At 35.1% G+C, this 18,836-nt stretch overlaps 1 protein-coding gene across 3 annotated transcripts; it reads left to right on the top strand.

The window, feature by feature from the left end:
* The first annotated feature begins 7,977 nt into the window (after positions 1–7,977).
* On the top strand, positions 7,978–10,533 carry LOC120080017 (cytochrome B5-like protein). Of its 3 annotated transcripts, none has more exons than XM_039034539.1 (6): positions 7,978–8,137; positions 8,331–8,452; positions 8,542–8,579; positions 9,377–9,454; positions 9,561–9,652; positions 10,061–10,533. In XM_039034539.1, the coding sequence occupies exons 2-6, from the start codon at positions 8,383–8,385 to the stop codon at positions 10,125–10,127; spliced, it is 345 nt and encodes a 114-aa protein (XP_038890467.1). In that variant the 5' UTR covers positions 7,978–8,137; positions 8,331–8,382; the 3' UTR covers positions 10,128–10,533. The 3 variants fall into 3 exon arrangements, with proteins under 3 accessions (XP_038890467.1, XP_038890469.1, XP_038890468.1); XM_039034541.1 differs by having other exon boundaries at positions 7,982–8,137; positions 8,367–8,452; XM_039034540.1 differs by having other exon boundaries at positions 7,984–8,137; positions 8,370–8,452.
* Positions 10,534–18,836: the final 8,303 nt, after the last annotated feature.

The following is an 18,836-nucleotide window of genomic DNA, read 5'->3' as shown; positions in this document are numbered from 1 at the left end:
GAACTTTTCCACTACCTATTCCCATGATGTAATCTCCCCTGGTTCGAGAGAGTAAGCCCATTTCTGTGCCTGGTCACACAATGAAAATGGGAACAACGTTAATTGAACCTCCTCAGCGGAGATGTTTGGGAACACAAATGTATTGCAGGTTTCAATAAAACTCCGGAGGTGGGCGTGTGGATCCTCGCCACGCCTACCGCCAAACTGTCTGGCAGCTTGAATCATCTGCAGCATCACCGGTTTCATCTTGAATCTCGATCTGTCTAAGGCTGGCCTCATGATTCCTGGTGAGAAATCATAAAGGTTAGGCGACACATAGTCCCGGATGGGCCTATTACGGCTGTTTGCCAATAGGATGGGGTTCGCCATGATATGATTTGCATTTGGTGCTCTGTCTTCTGGTTGTTCCACCATGTTTGGATCTTTCTCTTGTTGTCGTTGGCAGCTGTTTCTTCTTCTTCTTAGGAAAGTTCTCTCAATCTCTGGGTCATAATTGGGCTCAAGATTTTGTCCTTCGCTCATATGATGCCCGCTTCTTCCCTTACCTAAGGAGAAGCAGTGCACAGAGACGGAAAGTCTGCAAAGAAAATCAAAAAGTTACCGCTAGCACAACTTGTATTGTCGTAATCCCCGGCAACGGCGCCAAAAACTTGATGCATTGTTAATATGATGAAATAATGGTGTATATTGCGATGGTGGTGTATGCGTTGTACATGCAAGTTTTTCTAGCAAAATCCAAGTATAAATTCTACTAGGTTGCCTGGTAAGCCCAGGGTCAAACATAGGGACTATGGAGACAATATGCGACGGTGATTTCTGATAACTTTGCGATGACAAATAAAACAATGTGTCGGTTGGTATGTTGTTTAAGGTATAGATTCTATGCGGCAGAATTGAGAAAAAAGTTAATAACACGAAAGATACAATGAGTATGCGGGGGAACGGGTTGAGAAGGGCTTTAGCTAACACTTCCTAAGATTGCGTTCACGTTATGCGATCATGCTACACATATACAACAGCAAGTCATCTCTCAATGCAAATGCTATAATTGCTATTTTAGGACGCATGCAATGTATACGATAATGTCTATAGGACTTATGTCTAAGCCTCTACTCTTGTCTATGCGATGATGAATGACACACACATACACAAGGCGACCGCATACTACCATAACCTATTTCTAGGGTGCATGTGATGCATGTTAGCAAACAAAGCTTATGTCTAAGTCTCTATCTCTTACTTATGTAGATCTAATCTTGCTTTCTCAAGTCTAGATTCTAACCTAGCTCTCTCAAGTCTAGGTTCTTTCCTTAGACCCTCTCTCGAGTATCTCTAAAGGGGTGATGGATGCATGCATAAGACAAGATGATTGCATACAATGAAGATCTTAGGTCATGTTAGCTAAGTGCTTCTCAACCCATTCAGACATTTAGTTACTCATGCGTAATATAAAGAGAGTGAACAGATATAGAGATGCAAGTTCCATTTTATAAATGAAATCAAGATACAAGATGACAATAGAAAGTAAAGATAAGGAGCCTAGTAGCAATTTCTTGCTTCCCAAGGTTTTACACTGTTTTTCTCTACTCTGCCCCAAAGAATATTCTTACTTTCGCAAGAGTCGGCCCTCTCTCCATTCTCAACGCTTCCCGACACTCTCTCGATCTGACCAAGAATGATCTTCTGGCGTCTTCCCTATTCTCTCGCCTCCGCCTTCTAAGTGTAAGAAAACTATGAACATTGGCTAACTATCTTCTGTATGGTGAATTCTTTGTATGGCTCAGCTAGAAGAAAACCGAACTCCTTTAACGAAGGTGGCCTTCGGTATTTATAGAGCTTCAGGGTGAAGAGTTTTTCCTCTCAAATGATTAATTTTGAATCATACCCAAAATTAAATTTATATCATAAAGTTTAATTAAAATATAAACTTTATATTATAATGTATCATTATACATTATATTATTTCACTAAGTGAATTTAAACATTTAAAATTCTATTCAAGATATAATTATCCCAATTTCCTTTACAAGCTAGGAATGGGACCTTATGAACCTAAAGATCAAAAACTCCAATGGTATGAGATTAATTGTGAAGGAACTCTTATACAAGAGTGACTCTTATACAACAAACAGTCGCCTAGCAGCACCGCGGTCGTCTACACGAACAGTAGCGTACAAACAACCAACAACTGGGGACGACACCACCACTCGAAGCCCTCAGTATTCTCGGAGTGAGAATCCAAAGGGTGGACTTTGATGGAATTGGTAGAGGGGAGGAGGAAAAACGATCGTATAGTACAATAAGCAAGTGGGAGAAGGGAGAAGACTATCGTATAGTCGGGTGCTTGTCGTTTAGGTAAGGGTACACGATCGTGTAGTAAATACTAAATGTTCGTCTATCAAAAGGTAAGTGATCGTTTAGTTACGCTCGGCGTGCTAAGCGATCGTCTAGCAAAGGTAAGTGATCGTTTAGATAATTGCGAGTGAACGTTTAGCAACGCGGATGTGCGATCGTTTAGAAAGAAGGACGCTATCGTATAGGCTCTCAACGCTAAGCAATCGAAGGCTTTCACACCGTGAGCGAATTTTTGGATATTTTTCATGTGATGCAAAAATGAAAACAATTTTCATTTTATTCTTCAGTTACAAGAACTGAATCGAACTTTCCACATTCGCACATACTCGAAGAAAAACTCGGTCAATTATCTCATAACCGCCTAATTAATTAATTAGTTAATATAATCATATTATATTCTTAACCTGTAGTTTAATATCATATATCAACTATAGTGTTTTCTCCTCTACTTGATATAAATCATATCTATATCCAATTTCCTCCAAAATAATGTATCTCATACATTTAGTCAATCATATCATATATAATTAACCAGTTCAATTATATCATATATAATCGAACTCCCTCTTGTCAATTTGAACATTTCAAACTGACCCAAAAACTGATTCTCAACTTTTATCCAAGCTACCAAGGGGACCTTATGGACCTATGGCTCGAAGCTCCAACGGTACGTGAATAACTGACTAAACTCTTTAGCCACAAGATTTATCATTTGCAACTGTCAGGCATTCCAAAGACCAACAGCTGAACTCTTCTTACCATAGATATATTTCTGTGTCCATCGGACATAACCAATCATGAGTACGATAACTCTTCACAGATCCTCGTAAGTACAGTTGGGCCAATTTATTGTTTTACCCCTATAGGTACATACCACTCATTAAGTACCATTGATCCCTCTAATGAACAATACAACATAGTCCAACTATGTGTGAATACCTTTTGGCCCAAGAAAAGGTGTGTGGCGCCACATCGTTCAAGCCTTGGAATCAATCCTTAAGGGAGCTATCTATCTACTTACCCCTACTTCGGGGAAGGAGTGAATTTCATCTTGTGTAGCTGAGTTCTCAGTTCTCAAATCAGAAAAATCTCCAAAGTGGTAGGTTTGAGTCAGCGGCCTGGCCACTCGCACCCATGCAAATCAAAGGACTGCCCTCAATGGCACGAGTTCCCAACTCACTCAGGATTGAAGTTATGTTACCTATGGTCATCCTAGTGAAGTGAAGTCTCTGTCATGAACGGTGTTATATAACGAGACGTTAACACTTCGTGGTCAGGTCTTATACAAACTTTTTGTATAGGACGCCCCCGCTCACATGTCCCCTACACGAATGATCATGATCAGACCATCTGTGACAAATCACAACACTTGTAACTATTCCACAAAGCGGGTCGTATCCATAGTGTTACCAGGATAAGGTTTCCCTCATTTATCCATATACTACAGACCATTATGGTTATAACTTAAGATATGATCCATTTGTATATCACCACATACATGCTTAAATTACATAAAGACAACCAGGGATTTTAGGATTATTGGTTTGTGGTAAAGCAAATAAAACAACCAAATGAGCAAAATCAAGAAGTGAAGTAAATATCAAATATTAAACATCACAAGCGTTCGTACAAACTATTTACAAACTACAAGACATGAGACTTTAGGGCATTAACTCCAACAAATTGGTTAAACTCATTAACCAAATTAATCAATATTCATTAACTGTAGGTACACTCTACTAAAGACCCACAACTACACTCTTCTCACTGCAGATATATTTTAGTGTCCACGGATATAGACCAGTGACAGCAAGTTACTCCTTCACGAGTGTTCGTAACACCAGCTGGGTCAAATTACCGTTTTACCCATAGGTTACCTCTGTATCTTTAAGTACTAGTGCTCCTCTAATGAACAACCTGTTTATGGTTCAACCATCAAACATAAACCCCTCTCGAGCCAATGAGAAGGTAGGGCTCTTTGTTCAAGCCTCGGAGACACCACTTAAGGGAACACTCATCTATTTACCCTAAAGTCGGGAAGGAATGAAATCCATCTTGTATTATTATGTTCCTAGTTCCTCATTCTGTCTTGTCCCCAAAATGGTAGGCTTATTGAGTCGGCGAATTAACCACTCTCACCCATACAAATAAAAGGATAATCACTCATGAATAGGAGTTCATAATACACTCAGAATTAAGATAAGTTGCCTAGATCATCCTATTGAAATTGAAACCTAACTAGTCAATAGTGTTACATACAATGGTTATGATTTCGCGGTCTAGTCTTATGCAAACTCATTTCATAGGATACCCTTATCGCATGTCACCTACACAAACACGTTGGATTATTGTGTTTGTATCAAACACAAAGTGGGTCGTATCCATAGTGTCACAAAGATAAAATACCCAGCCTTATCCCTATACTATAGATCTTTTAGGTTGTATCTTGAACATTGATCCATGTATGTCTCCACATACAGTTCAAGACTCATAAGATAGCCTAGGATGTTTGTTTATTAGATTTAGGGTTATTAAGACAAAATGAATACAACACAATCAATAACACTTATTGAAATAATATTGATAACTCTTTATTGATGACAGACAATTATTTACATTTACTATCTACGAGTTTTTGGGCATAAAACCTGACAATACAACCCGCTTTGTAGTTATAATGGTTGAAGTACTACAAATGATTTTATCCTGATCAATCATGTGGAGACATATGAGCTGGGGTGTTTTATACAAAGAGTTTGTATAAGACCAGACCATGAAATGAATAGTCTCTCTATATAACACCGTTGATAGAAGAGACTTACATTTCACCATGATGACCATAGGTGACTTGACCTAAATTCTAAGTGAGTTGTGAGCTCCTACCTATGAAGGCAGTCCTTGATCTACATGGGTGAGAATGGCCAGTTTTTCCGACTCAATATACCTACCATTTTGTGGATTCATTTAATTGAGGAGTTGGGAACACAACTACATAAGAAGGGATCCACTCCTTCTCTATAGTTAGAGTAAGTAGAGAGATTGCTCTCTTAAGGGTTGGTTTCGAGGCTTGAACAATGTGGCACCACACCCTTTCCTAGCTCTAGAGGGGTTCGGTTATAGTTATAGAAGAATCAGTGGTACTTGAGAAGTTAGATATAACTATAAGGGCAAAACAGTAATTTTGGCTCAACTGTACTTATGAGCAATTTGTGAATGGCCAATGCACCATTGATTAGTTATATTCAATGGACACAGAAATATATCTATAGTGCGAAGAGTGCAGTTATCAGTCTTTAGTGAAGTGACCGATAGTTAATGGAAGTTGGTTAATTTAATTAAAGAATTTAATTAATTAATCAAGTCCATAAGGTCCCCTCGATAGCTCACTTAGGATAAATGAGAATCGAATTAATTTTGGATTAATTTGAATAGTTCAAATTAATTGAGGGAATTAACTATATATGAAATAATTAATATAATGTATATGATACGTTATAATTAAAGTTTTATTTGAGAGGAAATAAATATTTGAATTTGATTCAAATATTAGTTATATGAATGTGATTTATATAAAAACTGTAGGTTAAATTTAATATGAATTTGATTCATATTAAATACTATAGGTTAAATGAGAGAATAATAATCTATAGGTCATATTATATATGATATAATATAAACTATAGGTTATGTGTTATATTTGATATAACATAAGGTTTGTTATATATATATATATCTATATGTATATTAAAGTTGTTAATATATATGTTTATATTTATATTAAATTAAATTCATTGTTTGAATTTAAATCAATCTAAATTTGGGGAGGGAGTTATTGTAACTCTCTCAACCCATTCTCTCATAACCAACGTGAAAGTTGGTTTCACGTAAAAGAATCGAGCTCAGAGAGTTTTATGATCTACTACACAAAAGGTTCTTTTAATTTCTCTTAGTAATCTCCTCTCAAGAAAACACAATTCTCCCTCCCTTCCAAAATTAAAGCAAAGCCCACCACTCTCATCGATTCTCACCCTACCAAGAATACTGAGGTTACCGGAGAGGAAATGCGAAAATTAAGTTTTCAAGGGTAAGTGTTACTCTCCCTTAGTTCCTCTTATATTCTGTAAAAAGCATGTTAGATATATGAATGTTTATTGTTAAAGTTTTCGTCTTCTCTAATTTACTACTGTAAAATTAAATTAAGAGACACCGATGCCTTTCACGCTTTCGCTTCGGTTTTCCAAACCTTCAACTTATATGTTTGTGCTTGTGCTCGTGCTCCTATATGCTATATTATATACATATAATTCATAGGGTGTAGGGTTCTTTATATACCTTGATATATACACTTATATAGTGGATAATGCTCATATGTATGGACTTGTGCTATTGTATGTTTAATTTGATTATATACATATATTCATAAGGTGGGAGGTTCAGTGTGTCTATCTTTATAAGGTATTAGGTTTGATTATATATACATATTCATAAGGTGTGAATCTCTTTGTGTTCATTGGTTTATACAAGATATGTAGTGGATATGCTCATATGTTTGCACTTGTGCTGCTGTATATTTGGTTATATATATACATACATATTCATAGGGGCCATTTGTATAACTTTGCATGATGTTTTGAATAATCCCATGAAATTAGAAACTAGGATTGGGGTTAATAAATGTTTGGAAGTGAAAACTAACTAATGGAGGATAAAAATAGTAATAGCTAGCAATATAATCATAATATGATGTTTATCTGATATAGTGATCGTATTATCGAACTTCTATCGACTTCGAGGTCAAAAGTTCGATACCCAACCCACACTTTAATTACAATATATTTGTAAAAAAAAAAAAGAAAACAAAAAACAAAACAAAAACAAAAAATTTATCATTTGAAAATGTATCTCTCCTCCCTTATATGAATCTAGGAGGGATATATATTGTGGGTTGAAAAATCATTGGCTCTAAATATAGAGGTTATCCACCCCTACAAACGTGGTAGCTATAAATCTTAAATAGCTAAACATTTTAGTCATCGTTTGGTAACCATTTTATTTTTTGTTTTTGTTTTTTAAAATTAAGTCTATATCATCTACATTTCTTTACAGGATTTACATTTTTCTTATGTATTATAATTGAATTCTTAGCTAAATTAAAAAACAAAAACAATTTTTTGAAAGCTATTTTTTTTAGTTCTCAAAATTTAGCTTGATTTTTTAAACTATCGGTAGAAAGTAGATAACAAAAAAAGAAATTTGGAGGTGAAAGTAGTACCTATAGGCTTAATTTTCAAAAACAGAAGAAGAAAACAAAATGGTTACCAAGCCACATCTTAGCTATCTTCATTTTCACTTTTTTTTCTTTAGTTAATCTTCACAATTTCTCAATCGAGGACCAAGTCGAAGTAGAAAGTTAGCCCAAGCTGGAAAGAAAGCTGATTTGCTATTTGCTATCTGATTTATCAGCCCAACTAAAGAACGAGAAGCTCAGGCCCAGGCCTGATCCAAAGCCCAAGCTACAGTGAAAGTTCAGGCCCGACCCAAAACTGAAGCCCAAGCCCAAACTCGGCCTAAATTCAAGCTCAAGCCTAAACCCGAATCAGAATTCTTGTGTGACCCGTACCCGGTTTATGTTTTGACGGGGATCCGGTGGGCGGAATGCAGTGGAATTTTGAGAGTCCAGATTCTGGTCAGTATTTCCCCGGCGAATTCATTTTGGCATTCAGTCCGCCGGACAGTCGACAATCTCTCTGCTTATTCTCTACATCGGATCGGAAATCTTCCGGTAAGCCCTCAGTTTCGCTCTTACGCAGCTAAATCATCTGCATCAAAGACTAGCATGAATCAGTGACCTGGATGGTCCGAGAATTTTTGCTGAATTTCCGGTTCCTGGAGCATTTCTCTTGTTCTTACCAATCAGATTTTTTCATTTTTTAAATTTCAATTTTGGATTCATAGTGCTTCTTGTTTCGTTTCAGTATGATGCTTTTGCATTTATTGTGAATCTGATTTAGCAGTGAGCTACATAAAATGGTGATCGTTGTAGCTGCATTGGTTCTCAGTGTTTTGTTGGGAGCTCTAATTTTAATCCCACGCAACCGTAAGTTTGAAGAAGTATATTTGTTTCATTTCTTCAGTTCTCCAATGCATAGACTCATATCGATTTGAATAGATATTTTCTGGATGCAGGGAATGTACAAAAGGTCCAACTAAATGCTATCAACAAGGTACTTTGGACACAGAGGTTTTCTTTTTACGACTTCTACTGGAAAGTTGTTTGTTGGGTTTAATTTTATAAATGAATCGAGCAATTCTTTGCCTGCTGAGACGCTGGGACATGAATGCCTTTTTAGTTTCATTAGCATGGGTAAATCATCGTGGCTTGTGCAATGTTCTATGTCCAGACTCCAGCTATGGAGAATGTATTGCTTAATAATTGGAGCCTATTAAAAATAGGTTTGGAGTTTTCAACAGTATGTACCCAATATATTCAACCTTCTCTCAAAGACAAACGAGTAGGGAAAATGTTTTGGAAGGATTAGTTGATTTGTTTGTCCAGGTGTTTTAGATGATTGTGCTCTTACTTACCAATTGCTTGTAACTCAGGGTGATAATGCTTTGTGGCTTTGGCTATGGATATTGATTAGGATTATAAAAAATGGACTTGCACAATGCACTGGATGTTTTCATCACAGCTTCCATTAGTTGAGAAACAGAAACGAATCAGTAATTTAAAAGAGATTTATGTGAAACAATTTGTATCTTTATTCAACATAGAAATAGAGTTATACGTCCAGATTTAATTCTCAGATGTTTGAAGTGCCTTTTAAGTTATTAACTCTGTGGAACGCCTTTCCATTATTGATCGGATTGCTGAGCTTTAGTATAGTGATTTTGAATATCTTGGTTAAGCTTATCTGTTGGTGATGCGTACTTCTTGGATAGGCCTTAGTTTTTGTTAAATTTAAGGATCTGCGTTGATCTTGTTTTTCATTACATTCTAAATCTTGTTTCTTGCTTCTAGCCATCTAAAGTCTACAGTAAGGATGAAGTCTCGGTTCATAACAAGAGAACTGATTGTTGGGTCATTATCAAGAACAAGGTATAACCATCTCTCACTCGTTTTATATCCAAGCTCATAGCAAAAGTTGGAGTTTGCTTGTATATTCTCGTACTTATAATCCATTTTCGATTATCCTTGAGCATAGGTGTACAATGTTACCTCCTATGTTGAAGAACATCCTGGAGGGGATGCCATCCTAACACATGCTGGGGATGATTCTACAGAAGGGTTTTATGGGTAAAACATGCCTGACATCACCTCAGCTGTATTATATCATATTAATTCGATATGTCTAAACAATCTTGATTGGATACTCTAGAATTGTTTTAGCGTCAGTAGACAATAATTAAGATCAGCGTGCCCGCTTCACTAAGAAAACGACCATAGAGCAAAAGAATAATGCCTATTAAGTTTCACTCACAACTAGACAACATTCGCTAAGAAAGATAGAAATCCTTTTTTTTCAACATTTCCCTTGTTTTGAGCTACAAACTACAGGATCATGGTGTAAATGGATCACAGTTGGAATATGTTGGTTTTCTCTCAACATTTTACCTCTCCTCTGCCATACAAGCTATAATATTAGATTCCACATTGCATCAATCTTCTAAATATGTTAATTTCAACCTTAAACTTTTTGTGCAGGCCACAACACGCAAGTCGAGTCTTCGACATGATTGAAGACTTCTACATTGGAGATCTGAGGCTGTAATTTCCAAGTAACATTTGGCTTTGTGCTATTACTTGGAGGATGTATTTCACATTTCAGATCTGGATTTGCCATTACAGGGAAGATATCTAAAGGTCTGACTTATCTAGTTAGCATTCTTGGGAAATTGTAACTTCTTAGATGCCGTACACTTTATTTAAATCTTCTCCTTTTTAGATTTATCTCTTTACATTTTATATTAGTTCTTTTGGATGTACTGATTGCTAGAGGGGAGAGACTTTTCATAGTAGTCTTGTTTAATGCTATGTTTGAACTAAAATCTTGAAGTTTCTAATTTGCATTGTTATGGAGAGTGCTTATATGTACTATTTTATTGGTGAAGGGGAATCTCAAAGCCAGACATCAAATATTCTTCCCAAATTGATCAGGTTTGATTGAATGTTGTCTAGATTTTGAGACTCTTAGATGATACAATATTAAATTTATCTTTATCTACTAACTCAAGTTTTTTGGTCAATTTGTGATTTAAGAAAGCCCTATTTTGCTATAGATTTGTTTTTGTTTGTAGTTATTTGAATTTAAGATTTTTTTATTCATAAATTAATGTCTCTAAGTTTGTAAGTAATATCTGTGCTTTACTCAAGAAGGTATCCAATATACCAGTGTGTTTCCTGAAACAACAAAATTTTGGTTAAAATACCCCCATTTTGGTCCTTTTATTTATATATATATTTATTTTAAGCTTTGTCTAATCTAGTTCACTTTTAAATGTTTAAATTTAATCATTCTACTTTCCATAAATTTTAAATTAGTTCGTAGTTTGAAGGTAATTTTACTCCCATATTGTTTAGTATACGTATTCAATTTTTTTTTTAGCTAAACGTAAGTATAAAGTAATTGCGAGACCAATCTTAATTTTGTTGAATTGCAAATTTGGGTTCTACAATTTAGTCCTTTGATTCGAAAATCTTTCATAAAAGTTTTATCAAACCACGTAAATAATTTATGAGACATTTATAAAATCATTAAGACCAAAGTCACTAAATTCTAAGAAAAAAAAAAAGTCACTAAATTCTAACTTTCAAACTCGTAGGGAATAAATTCTGAATTTAGGGCCAAATCCATAATTTAGCCTTTCATGTTTATACATGGACTCAAATATGATAAAATGCATTTTAACCAAACTTTTTAATTGATTTTAAATAGAAAATCTTAAAAAATAAATTGAATTCTTGAGTTTTAAAAAGTGGAGCATCACTTGCATGGCTTTGGTCGAAGTTTTTGGACAATATTTCTCAATATTTTATCAAATATTTTTTTTATTGTAAGATTTCATTTAATAATGAGTTTGAAATCTATTTAAGAAACAAAACAATAGGTTTAAAATTTAACTCTATGTTTTTTTAAATTTGATGATTAAAATTTAAGAACTAAATGGAAATGTTTAGAATAAAGTAATTAAGTGATAATTTACATGTATTTCCTTTGAAAGTAGAGTTATGTGGATTTTTTTTTCTTTTGTGAATTCAGGAAGGTTTTTTTTTATTTATTTATTTTTTAATTCAACCTTCTGAAAAGAATTCAAACCTCTATATTTGCTTGACTACGTTCATGAATGGCAATGTACATTTTGGACAAAATGTTTTTTCATTAAAATGGTCGGTTTTATAGAATTATAGGTAAATCACTTATGTAGCTTTGTCATACTAAAAATCTATACTATCAAAAATGGGGTGTGAGGAGAAATAATTTCTCCTTTTTTCCTTTTAGTAATTGGATGTAGATTTACAAAAGCAAATTTTACATTAAAATCATTAAATAAAAAAATCTTCTATTTAATCTTCACGTTGATTTTTTTTTTAAAAAATATAGATCATCACATTAACCAATTCAAAATATTTGATTCAAATAAATTATCTATCTTTGATTTTAAGTTTTTTTTCTCCTTTTTATGTCTATATAAGCCCATTATCTTTTCAATCTTTCAATTCTCAAATCTTCCATAATTCTCAAGGTTGTATACTAACATAGGATTCTCAAAAGCAATTTTTCCTTTTTAAAACTCAAATTTTTACCAACAATCCCCTACTTAAAAATTTAAAAACATAAGAAAAATATTTTTCATCGAGCAATATCAATCTATACAATATTGTGCATAAGCAAAGGTGTCTTACGACCTGAACCTTTACGTAGTGTAGATGATTCAGAATATACTAGAGTAACTCATGGTTTTGAACTCTATCTCTAACAACATCTTAGACACAATATCATTAAGATATAGTTTGAAAAACCTGAGCTTTAAAGCCTAGCATGTGTATCTCGGTTTAGTGAACACTTTAGAGAGTTTGCCTAAAACCTCCATAGGAAGTGGCCCCCCACTTCCATATTCACATAGGTGAGTCTATCAAGAGTACTCCCATAGCTAGGTACCTCACTTGACATCAAGTATAGATCTCATTAAGAACTAAGTTCAACCTTTCTTATGCTTCAAGATATCATGCTCAGACTCTAGGTCATAGGAAGGGAACTCTGTATTTATTTTAGCTTGATTCACTATGTATCACTTGTGATCAGTTATTATCCGTTGAACCTGTTTCTTGGATTCTTCAGTTTACAGATTGGGTTTTCCTCACAGTGATTCATCTCTCTAGGCATGAGTCTCATCCTTTCTGAGGTTTTGAAAACATTCTCTCTTGCCAGGCCTTTCGTCAAAGGATCTGTCAAGTTTTCATTAGTCCGTATATGATCCACTCTAATTGCACCAGTAGTGAGGAACTCTCTAATGGTATTGTGCTTACGACGTATTTGTCATCCCTTTCCATTGTAATAACGGTTATGAACTTTTTCGATTACTGCAATACTATCGCAATGGATCAAACTGGTTTTGGCTTTTCCCATAAGGGAATCTCTGATAGCAAACTTCTACGTCAGCCTACTTCTTCACTAGCTGTTGTTAGTGCTATCATTTCTGACTCCATCATAAATTGGGCTAAAATAGTTTGTTTCTTGAACTTCTAAGAGACAACTCTGCCTGCTATATTAAAGATATAGCCATTGGTAGCCTTTGGATCATCCGAAAGGAAGTTCCAATCAGCATCGTTCAATCCTTCCAAGAGAGTGGGAAACTTTTGATAATGTAATCCTAGGTTTTGGGTTTTCTTCAAGTACCTCATAACTCTTTCTATAACATTACAATACTCTATATTAGGTCTGCATGTAAACCTACAAAGTAATCCTACAACATAAGTTATATCAGGCCTAGTGCAGTCAGCAATGTATCTAAAACTACCTATGATGCTCGCATACTCAGATTGATTAACATTGTCACCGGTGTTCTTGAACAACTTAACACTAGGGTCATAAGGAGTACATGTTGGTTTACATTCAAAGTAATTATATTTCTTTAGAATCTTTTCTACATAGTGAGATTGATCCAAAGAAATTCCCTTTTCAGACCTAGTCACTTTTATGCCTAAGATTACACTCGTTTCTTCTAAGTCTTTCATGTCAAAGTTTGCACTCAATGTAGATTTCACATTATTTATGACGTGCAAGTTTGATCCAAAGATTAACAAATCATCTACATATAGACACAGGATAGTGCAGAGATTATTTTCAAACTTATAGTAGATGCATTTATCAATTTCATTAACCTTGAAACCTTTAGATAGGATTAGGTTATCAAACTTTTTGAGCCATTACTTAGGAGCTTGTTTCAGACCATATAGAGATTTATCTAGCTTACAAACCTTATTTTCTGACCATGGACTATAAAGCCCTCAGGTTGTTTCATGTAAATCTCTTTTTCAAGTTCATCGTTTAAGAAAGCGGTCTTTACATCCATCGGATGTACTACAAGGTAATAAAGGGCAGTGAGAGAGAACAACACGCAAAATGGGGTAATTCTAGTGACAGGAAGAATGTGTCAAAGAAGTCTATGTTTTCTCTTTGTCGAAAACCCTTTGTCACTAACCTTGCTTTAAACTTGTCAATTGTTTCATCAGGTCTAAGTTTCTTCCTTAAGATCCATTTGCACCCTATTGTCTTGCAACCTAGGGGTAGGTCTACTAAGTGTCAAATCCTATTTGACTCAAGAGAGTCCATTTAATCATTTATGGCTTCTTGCCATAAGTTGGCATCTACAGAGGATAGAGCAACTTTTAGGTCTTTAGGATTTTCTTCTACATTATAGGTCTAGAAGTCATCCCAAAATCCTTGACGGTTCTAGTTATTTTGCTTCTTTTAGGTTATGGGTCGACTTCCTCTATAGAGGTAGAATTTCTAACTAGGGTTAGACTACCAGATCCCAGCCCCCAATATTTCTCAATTTAAAAGAAAATCTATCCTCAAAGAAGTTGGCATCATTTAACTCAATGATCATTTGGTTTACTAGGTCATAGAACCTATAGACTTCACTGTTTATGGCATAACCTATAAAGACACACTTATAGGCTCTACTAGCTAGCTTTCTTCTTTTAGGTTATGGAATCCGCTAGACATCCCTATGTTTTAAAGTATGACAAGTTTGGGTTCTTATTCTTGAGGACTTCGTAAGGTGAAGCTGTGTTTTTAGACTTTGGTATTCTATTAGGACATAACACACGGTAAGGATGATTTCACCACATCAATAAGACGTGGCTCCTAAACTAAGTAAAATAACGACTACTAGCTCTGCTAAAGTTCTATTTTTCCTTTTGACTTTTCCATTCATTTTAGGAAAGTGGGGTGTAGTCTTTTCGTATATTACTCCATGTGAGTTAAAGAACTCATTGAAGCTGTCTGAGTTGTACTCAATTCCCCTATCACTACGAAATTTTTTAGCCTTTTTGTTGAACTGATTCTCTACTTCAGTTACAACCAATTTGAAAGTACCAAACACATCACTTTTGTTTTTCAACAAACATACAAAAGTAAAATAAGAGCAATCATCAATAAAATTAATAAAATATCTTTTAATATTCATAGTCAAGATGCCATTAAATTCACATAAATCAGAATGAATTATATCTAGAGGCTCAGATACCCTAAATACAGATTTATGCAAAGTCTTAATTATTTTAGTATGACTACAATACTCGCATTTATCAAATTCATTTATGTATAACTTAGGTATCATTTCCAGCCTAATCATGTTACTAATTAATTTCTTATTAACTTGAGAAAGTCTAGCATGTCAAACATTCAAAGAACACAACATATACACAGAAGATTTCATTTTATTTATGTTTAAATTCAATATGAAGATTCCCTCAGTTGCATAACTCTTCCTTACGAATACATTATTCTTAATAAGGATATATAAATCTGCCTCTATGATTTAAGTAAATCCGGCCTTATTGAGTAGATAGTCTGAAATAAAGTTTTTCTTATCTCTAGAGTGTGCAAGACATCCTTCAATGTGAGGGTTTTCCCTGAGGTAAACTTCAGCTCCACCTCGCCGGTTCCAGCTGAAGGAACTCTATGAGAAGAGAACCTTGAGCGGAAGCAAGATCGACCAAAATTCATTTTTCATTGAATATAAATTTTACAGTAAACAAGAAACAAGACATGCATTTATTTATAAATTACAATATGCCAATGAAAGGGTTTTAGAAACCTCACCTTTGAAGATCTATCTTCAAGAATTCCCTCGAACATCACACAAATCTCTTGAAGACTTTCTCCAAGAAAAACCTCGAACAAGTTCAAACACGACCACAATGGTTTCCTCGGTATTCTTAGGGTGAGAACCCAGGAGTGGTGGGCTTTGGCTATTTTAGATTTAAGGGAATTTTGTGGAGAGGAAGAAAGAATTGAAATTGTTCACCAACAAAATCCAACGCACACTCAAAGAACTCTTCTGTCGTTTTTTCACTGCCAAATTCGACTACCTACGAAGAAGAAAAAACTTTTTCTTTTTCTATATGCCAAATATAACCACCACCCATTTACGTAGTGGAGAGAAAAGAAAGGGAAGGGAGTTGTAACTCCCTCCCTTATTATTATAATAATAATTAATATAAATTTAAATATGATAACTAATTTATCGTATTATATATATATTAAATTATATGTTATATCAAATATAACATATAACCTATAGTTTTAATATTGTATCACATACAATATAAACTATAGTTTTTTCTCTCTTATATGACATTTAGTATAAATCATATTTATATTAAATTTAACAACCATGAATCCAATTCATAGAAATTATCTTTGAACCTTATTCAAATATTTATGTCCTTTCACTATACCATAATGTATCAAATACATTATAATAATTATTTCACATATAATTAAAACAACTTAATTATATCATATATAATTAAATCCTTATACTAATTTGAACAATTCAAATTAATCCAAAAATCGATTCTCAACTGATCCTATTGAGCTATTGATGACGGGCAGAAATGCACGTCATTATAGGCCTTTTATTTAGAATTATGAGGGCTGTTAAGTAGAATATTCAGCGAATATGTTAGGAATTCATGAGAAAACAAGTTTGCGTCGATCGGTATTAAGAATCTTGGCTAACCCACAATTATGTGTTATTATGCGTTCAATTGTTTATCTTTGTAGCTAACACAGGAAATGGACGCATACGTGGAAGCCGGGTTATCGCAAAGACGACTGCATGTGGAGAATCTCTCCATCGCAGAAGCGAACGCATACATTCAACTCATGGATGTTTTGGCCATTAATCGCATGCGTCCCATCGCATAAAAGTTGCAGTCGTCAAGCGAATGCGGTCATCGCATAGAAGTTGCAGTCATCATAGAGAGATCGTGGCTACATAATGATAACCATAATAGAGGGATGAATGCAAAACGCATACATTGGGATTATCAAAGATGATGTTGACATTTCACCTACCACGCCGTTAACAGCAGAGATTCATAAAAGGACCATCGCGCCCCAAGTGTCAGATTCAGAGCAGGTCCATTATTGCTGTCATCGATCAAGCTTTATAAATAGAGGCCGTTGAGCAGAATTTTAAATCATCCAAGGTTTTTCGCCTGAGGCTCCCCGCCTAAGGGCGAATCCTTGTGATCCAGACCAAAGCGTGAGAAGATAGTTTAAGAGTTTTTCATCTCCTTCATCCATTCCGAGTGACGACCAGAGCCTTCGCCGGAGTTAGAGCTCGAGAGAGTCTGCTCCACCGCCCATCCATGGCACCACTGGCAGCCTTGACACACATCTGCTGGAAGCAAGACATTGCTTCCAGCTGGTCCTTCCATTTTTCTTCTTTCCTTGTATTGTATTACATTTTGGCTTAAGGAATTAATACATTTTGTGATCAATGCATTTCTATATTTCCTTCGATTCCATCTTCATCTTCCTTTACTTAGCATCCTTAACTTTTATTGCATCACTGAGTAAGATTGCTAGAGTATCGCATACTCAATCACACGGATTAGGGATATGAAGCATGTAGCAAACCACCGGGAGGTGTGTGTTGAGTGAGTATTGTGAGAAAACCTTATTTGCTTAGTGTGAAGCTGTAGTAACGCTTGTCTATAGGCAGACGCAATGCTTGTTTGTGAGTAAAATCAGCAGCAACTAATTGTTCGAGAGGGTAAGTAGTTGATCGCATTAAGCAATGTAAGCAAGTATTCACTAGGAATAGGAATAATCTTACGTCAGCCAGACTCATATGATTACCTTGTCTTATGTATGCGTCCATCACCCCTTTAGAGATACTCAAGAGAGAGTCTAAAGAAAGAACCTAAGACTTGAGAGAGCTAGGTTAGAATCGAGGCTCGAGAGAGTTAGATTAAGATTGCATAAGCAAGAATGGAGACTTAGGAATAAGTTCCGTTTTCTATTACACATCACGTGCATCTGCATCGGGTGTGTATAGCATGATCGCATAGGTTTGCGTTGGCTGAGGTTACCCTTGTGGTCGAGCTTAGGGTTGCGATGAAGACATCCTCACCATTTTATCTATTTTTTCATGCATTTTACTACGCGTCAATAGTTGCCGTATCTCTACTTGTAACGACCCGAGTTCAAAAGGGGTACATGAATGAACCGGTATCACATCCAAATGAGAGGGATCCTAAGGACATGAAAGTATGATTAAGAAATGCTTAAAAGAATTGAAAGTTACTACCTATACCAACAAGGTGCACCTTCCTTTTCGGTGGCTCAATCATAAGAACTCCAAAGTTAAGCGTGCTTAGCTTAGAGCAATCCTATGACTAAATGTATGAGATACATTATTTTGGAGAAAATTAGATATAAATATGATTTATATCAAGTGGAGGAGAAATTACTAGAGTAGATATATGATATCAAATTATAGGTTGAGAATATAATATGATTATATTCTTTTATTAATTAATTGGTTAATTATGTGATAATTGGCCGGAAAATTCTCTTCAATCGTGCGTTAATGGAAAAATTAGTATTCAGTTATTGTAACTGAAGAATAAAATAAAAATTGGTTTTATTTTGCAAAGAGTTCGAAAAAATCGCTCAAGGTGTGGAAACGTATCGATCGCTTAGTTGAGAGCCTATATGATAGCACCCTATCGCTTAAACGATCACACACCCCACATCTAAACGATCGCACGCATTCTCTAAACAATTGCTTAGCATGTCGAGTTTTCTAAATGATCGCTTAATAAAACCTACACGATCGTGTAGCTTTCTCTAAACGATAAGCATCTGTTATACGATAGCCTTCTCCCACTTGCTTATCGTTCTACACGATCATCCCGTTCCTTCTTCCTCTACCAATTCCAACAAAGACCATTCTTT

The sequence above is a fragment of the Benincasa hispida genome, chromosome 6 (assembly GCF_009727055.1).
Source record: "Benincasa hispida cultivar B227 chromosome 6, ASM972705v1, whole genome shotgun sequence".
In the NCBI taxonomy this organism is placed as follows: Eukaryota; Viridiplantae; Streptophyta; class Magnoliopsida; order Cucurbitales; family Cucurbitaceae; genus Benincasa; species Benincasa hispida.
The sequence above is the reverse complement of the archived record's forward strand: the minus strand, read 5'-3'. Positions and strand labels throughout refer to the sequence as shown.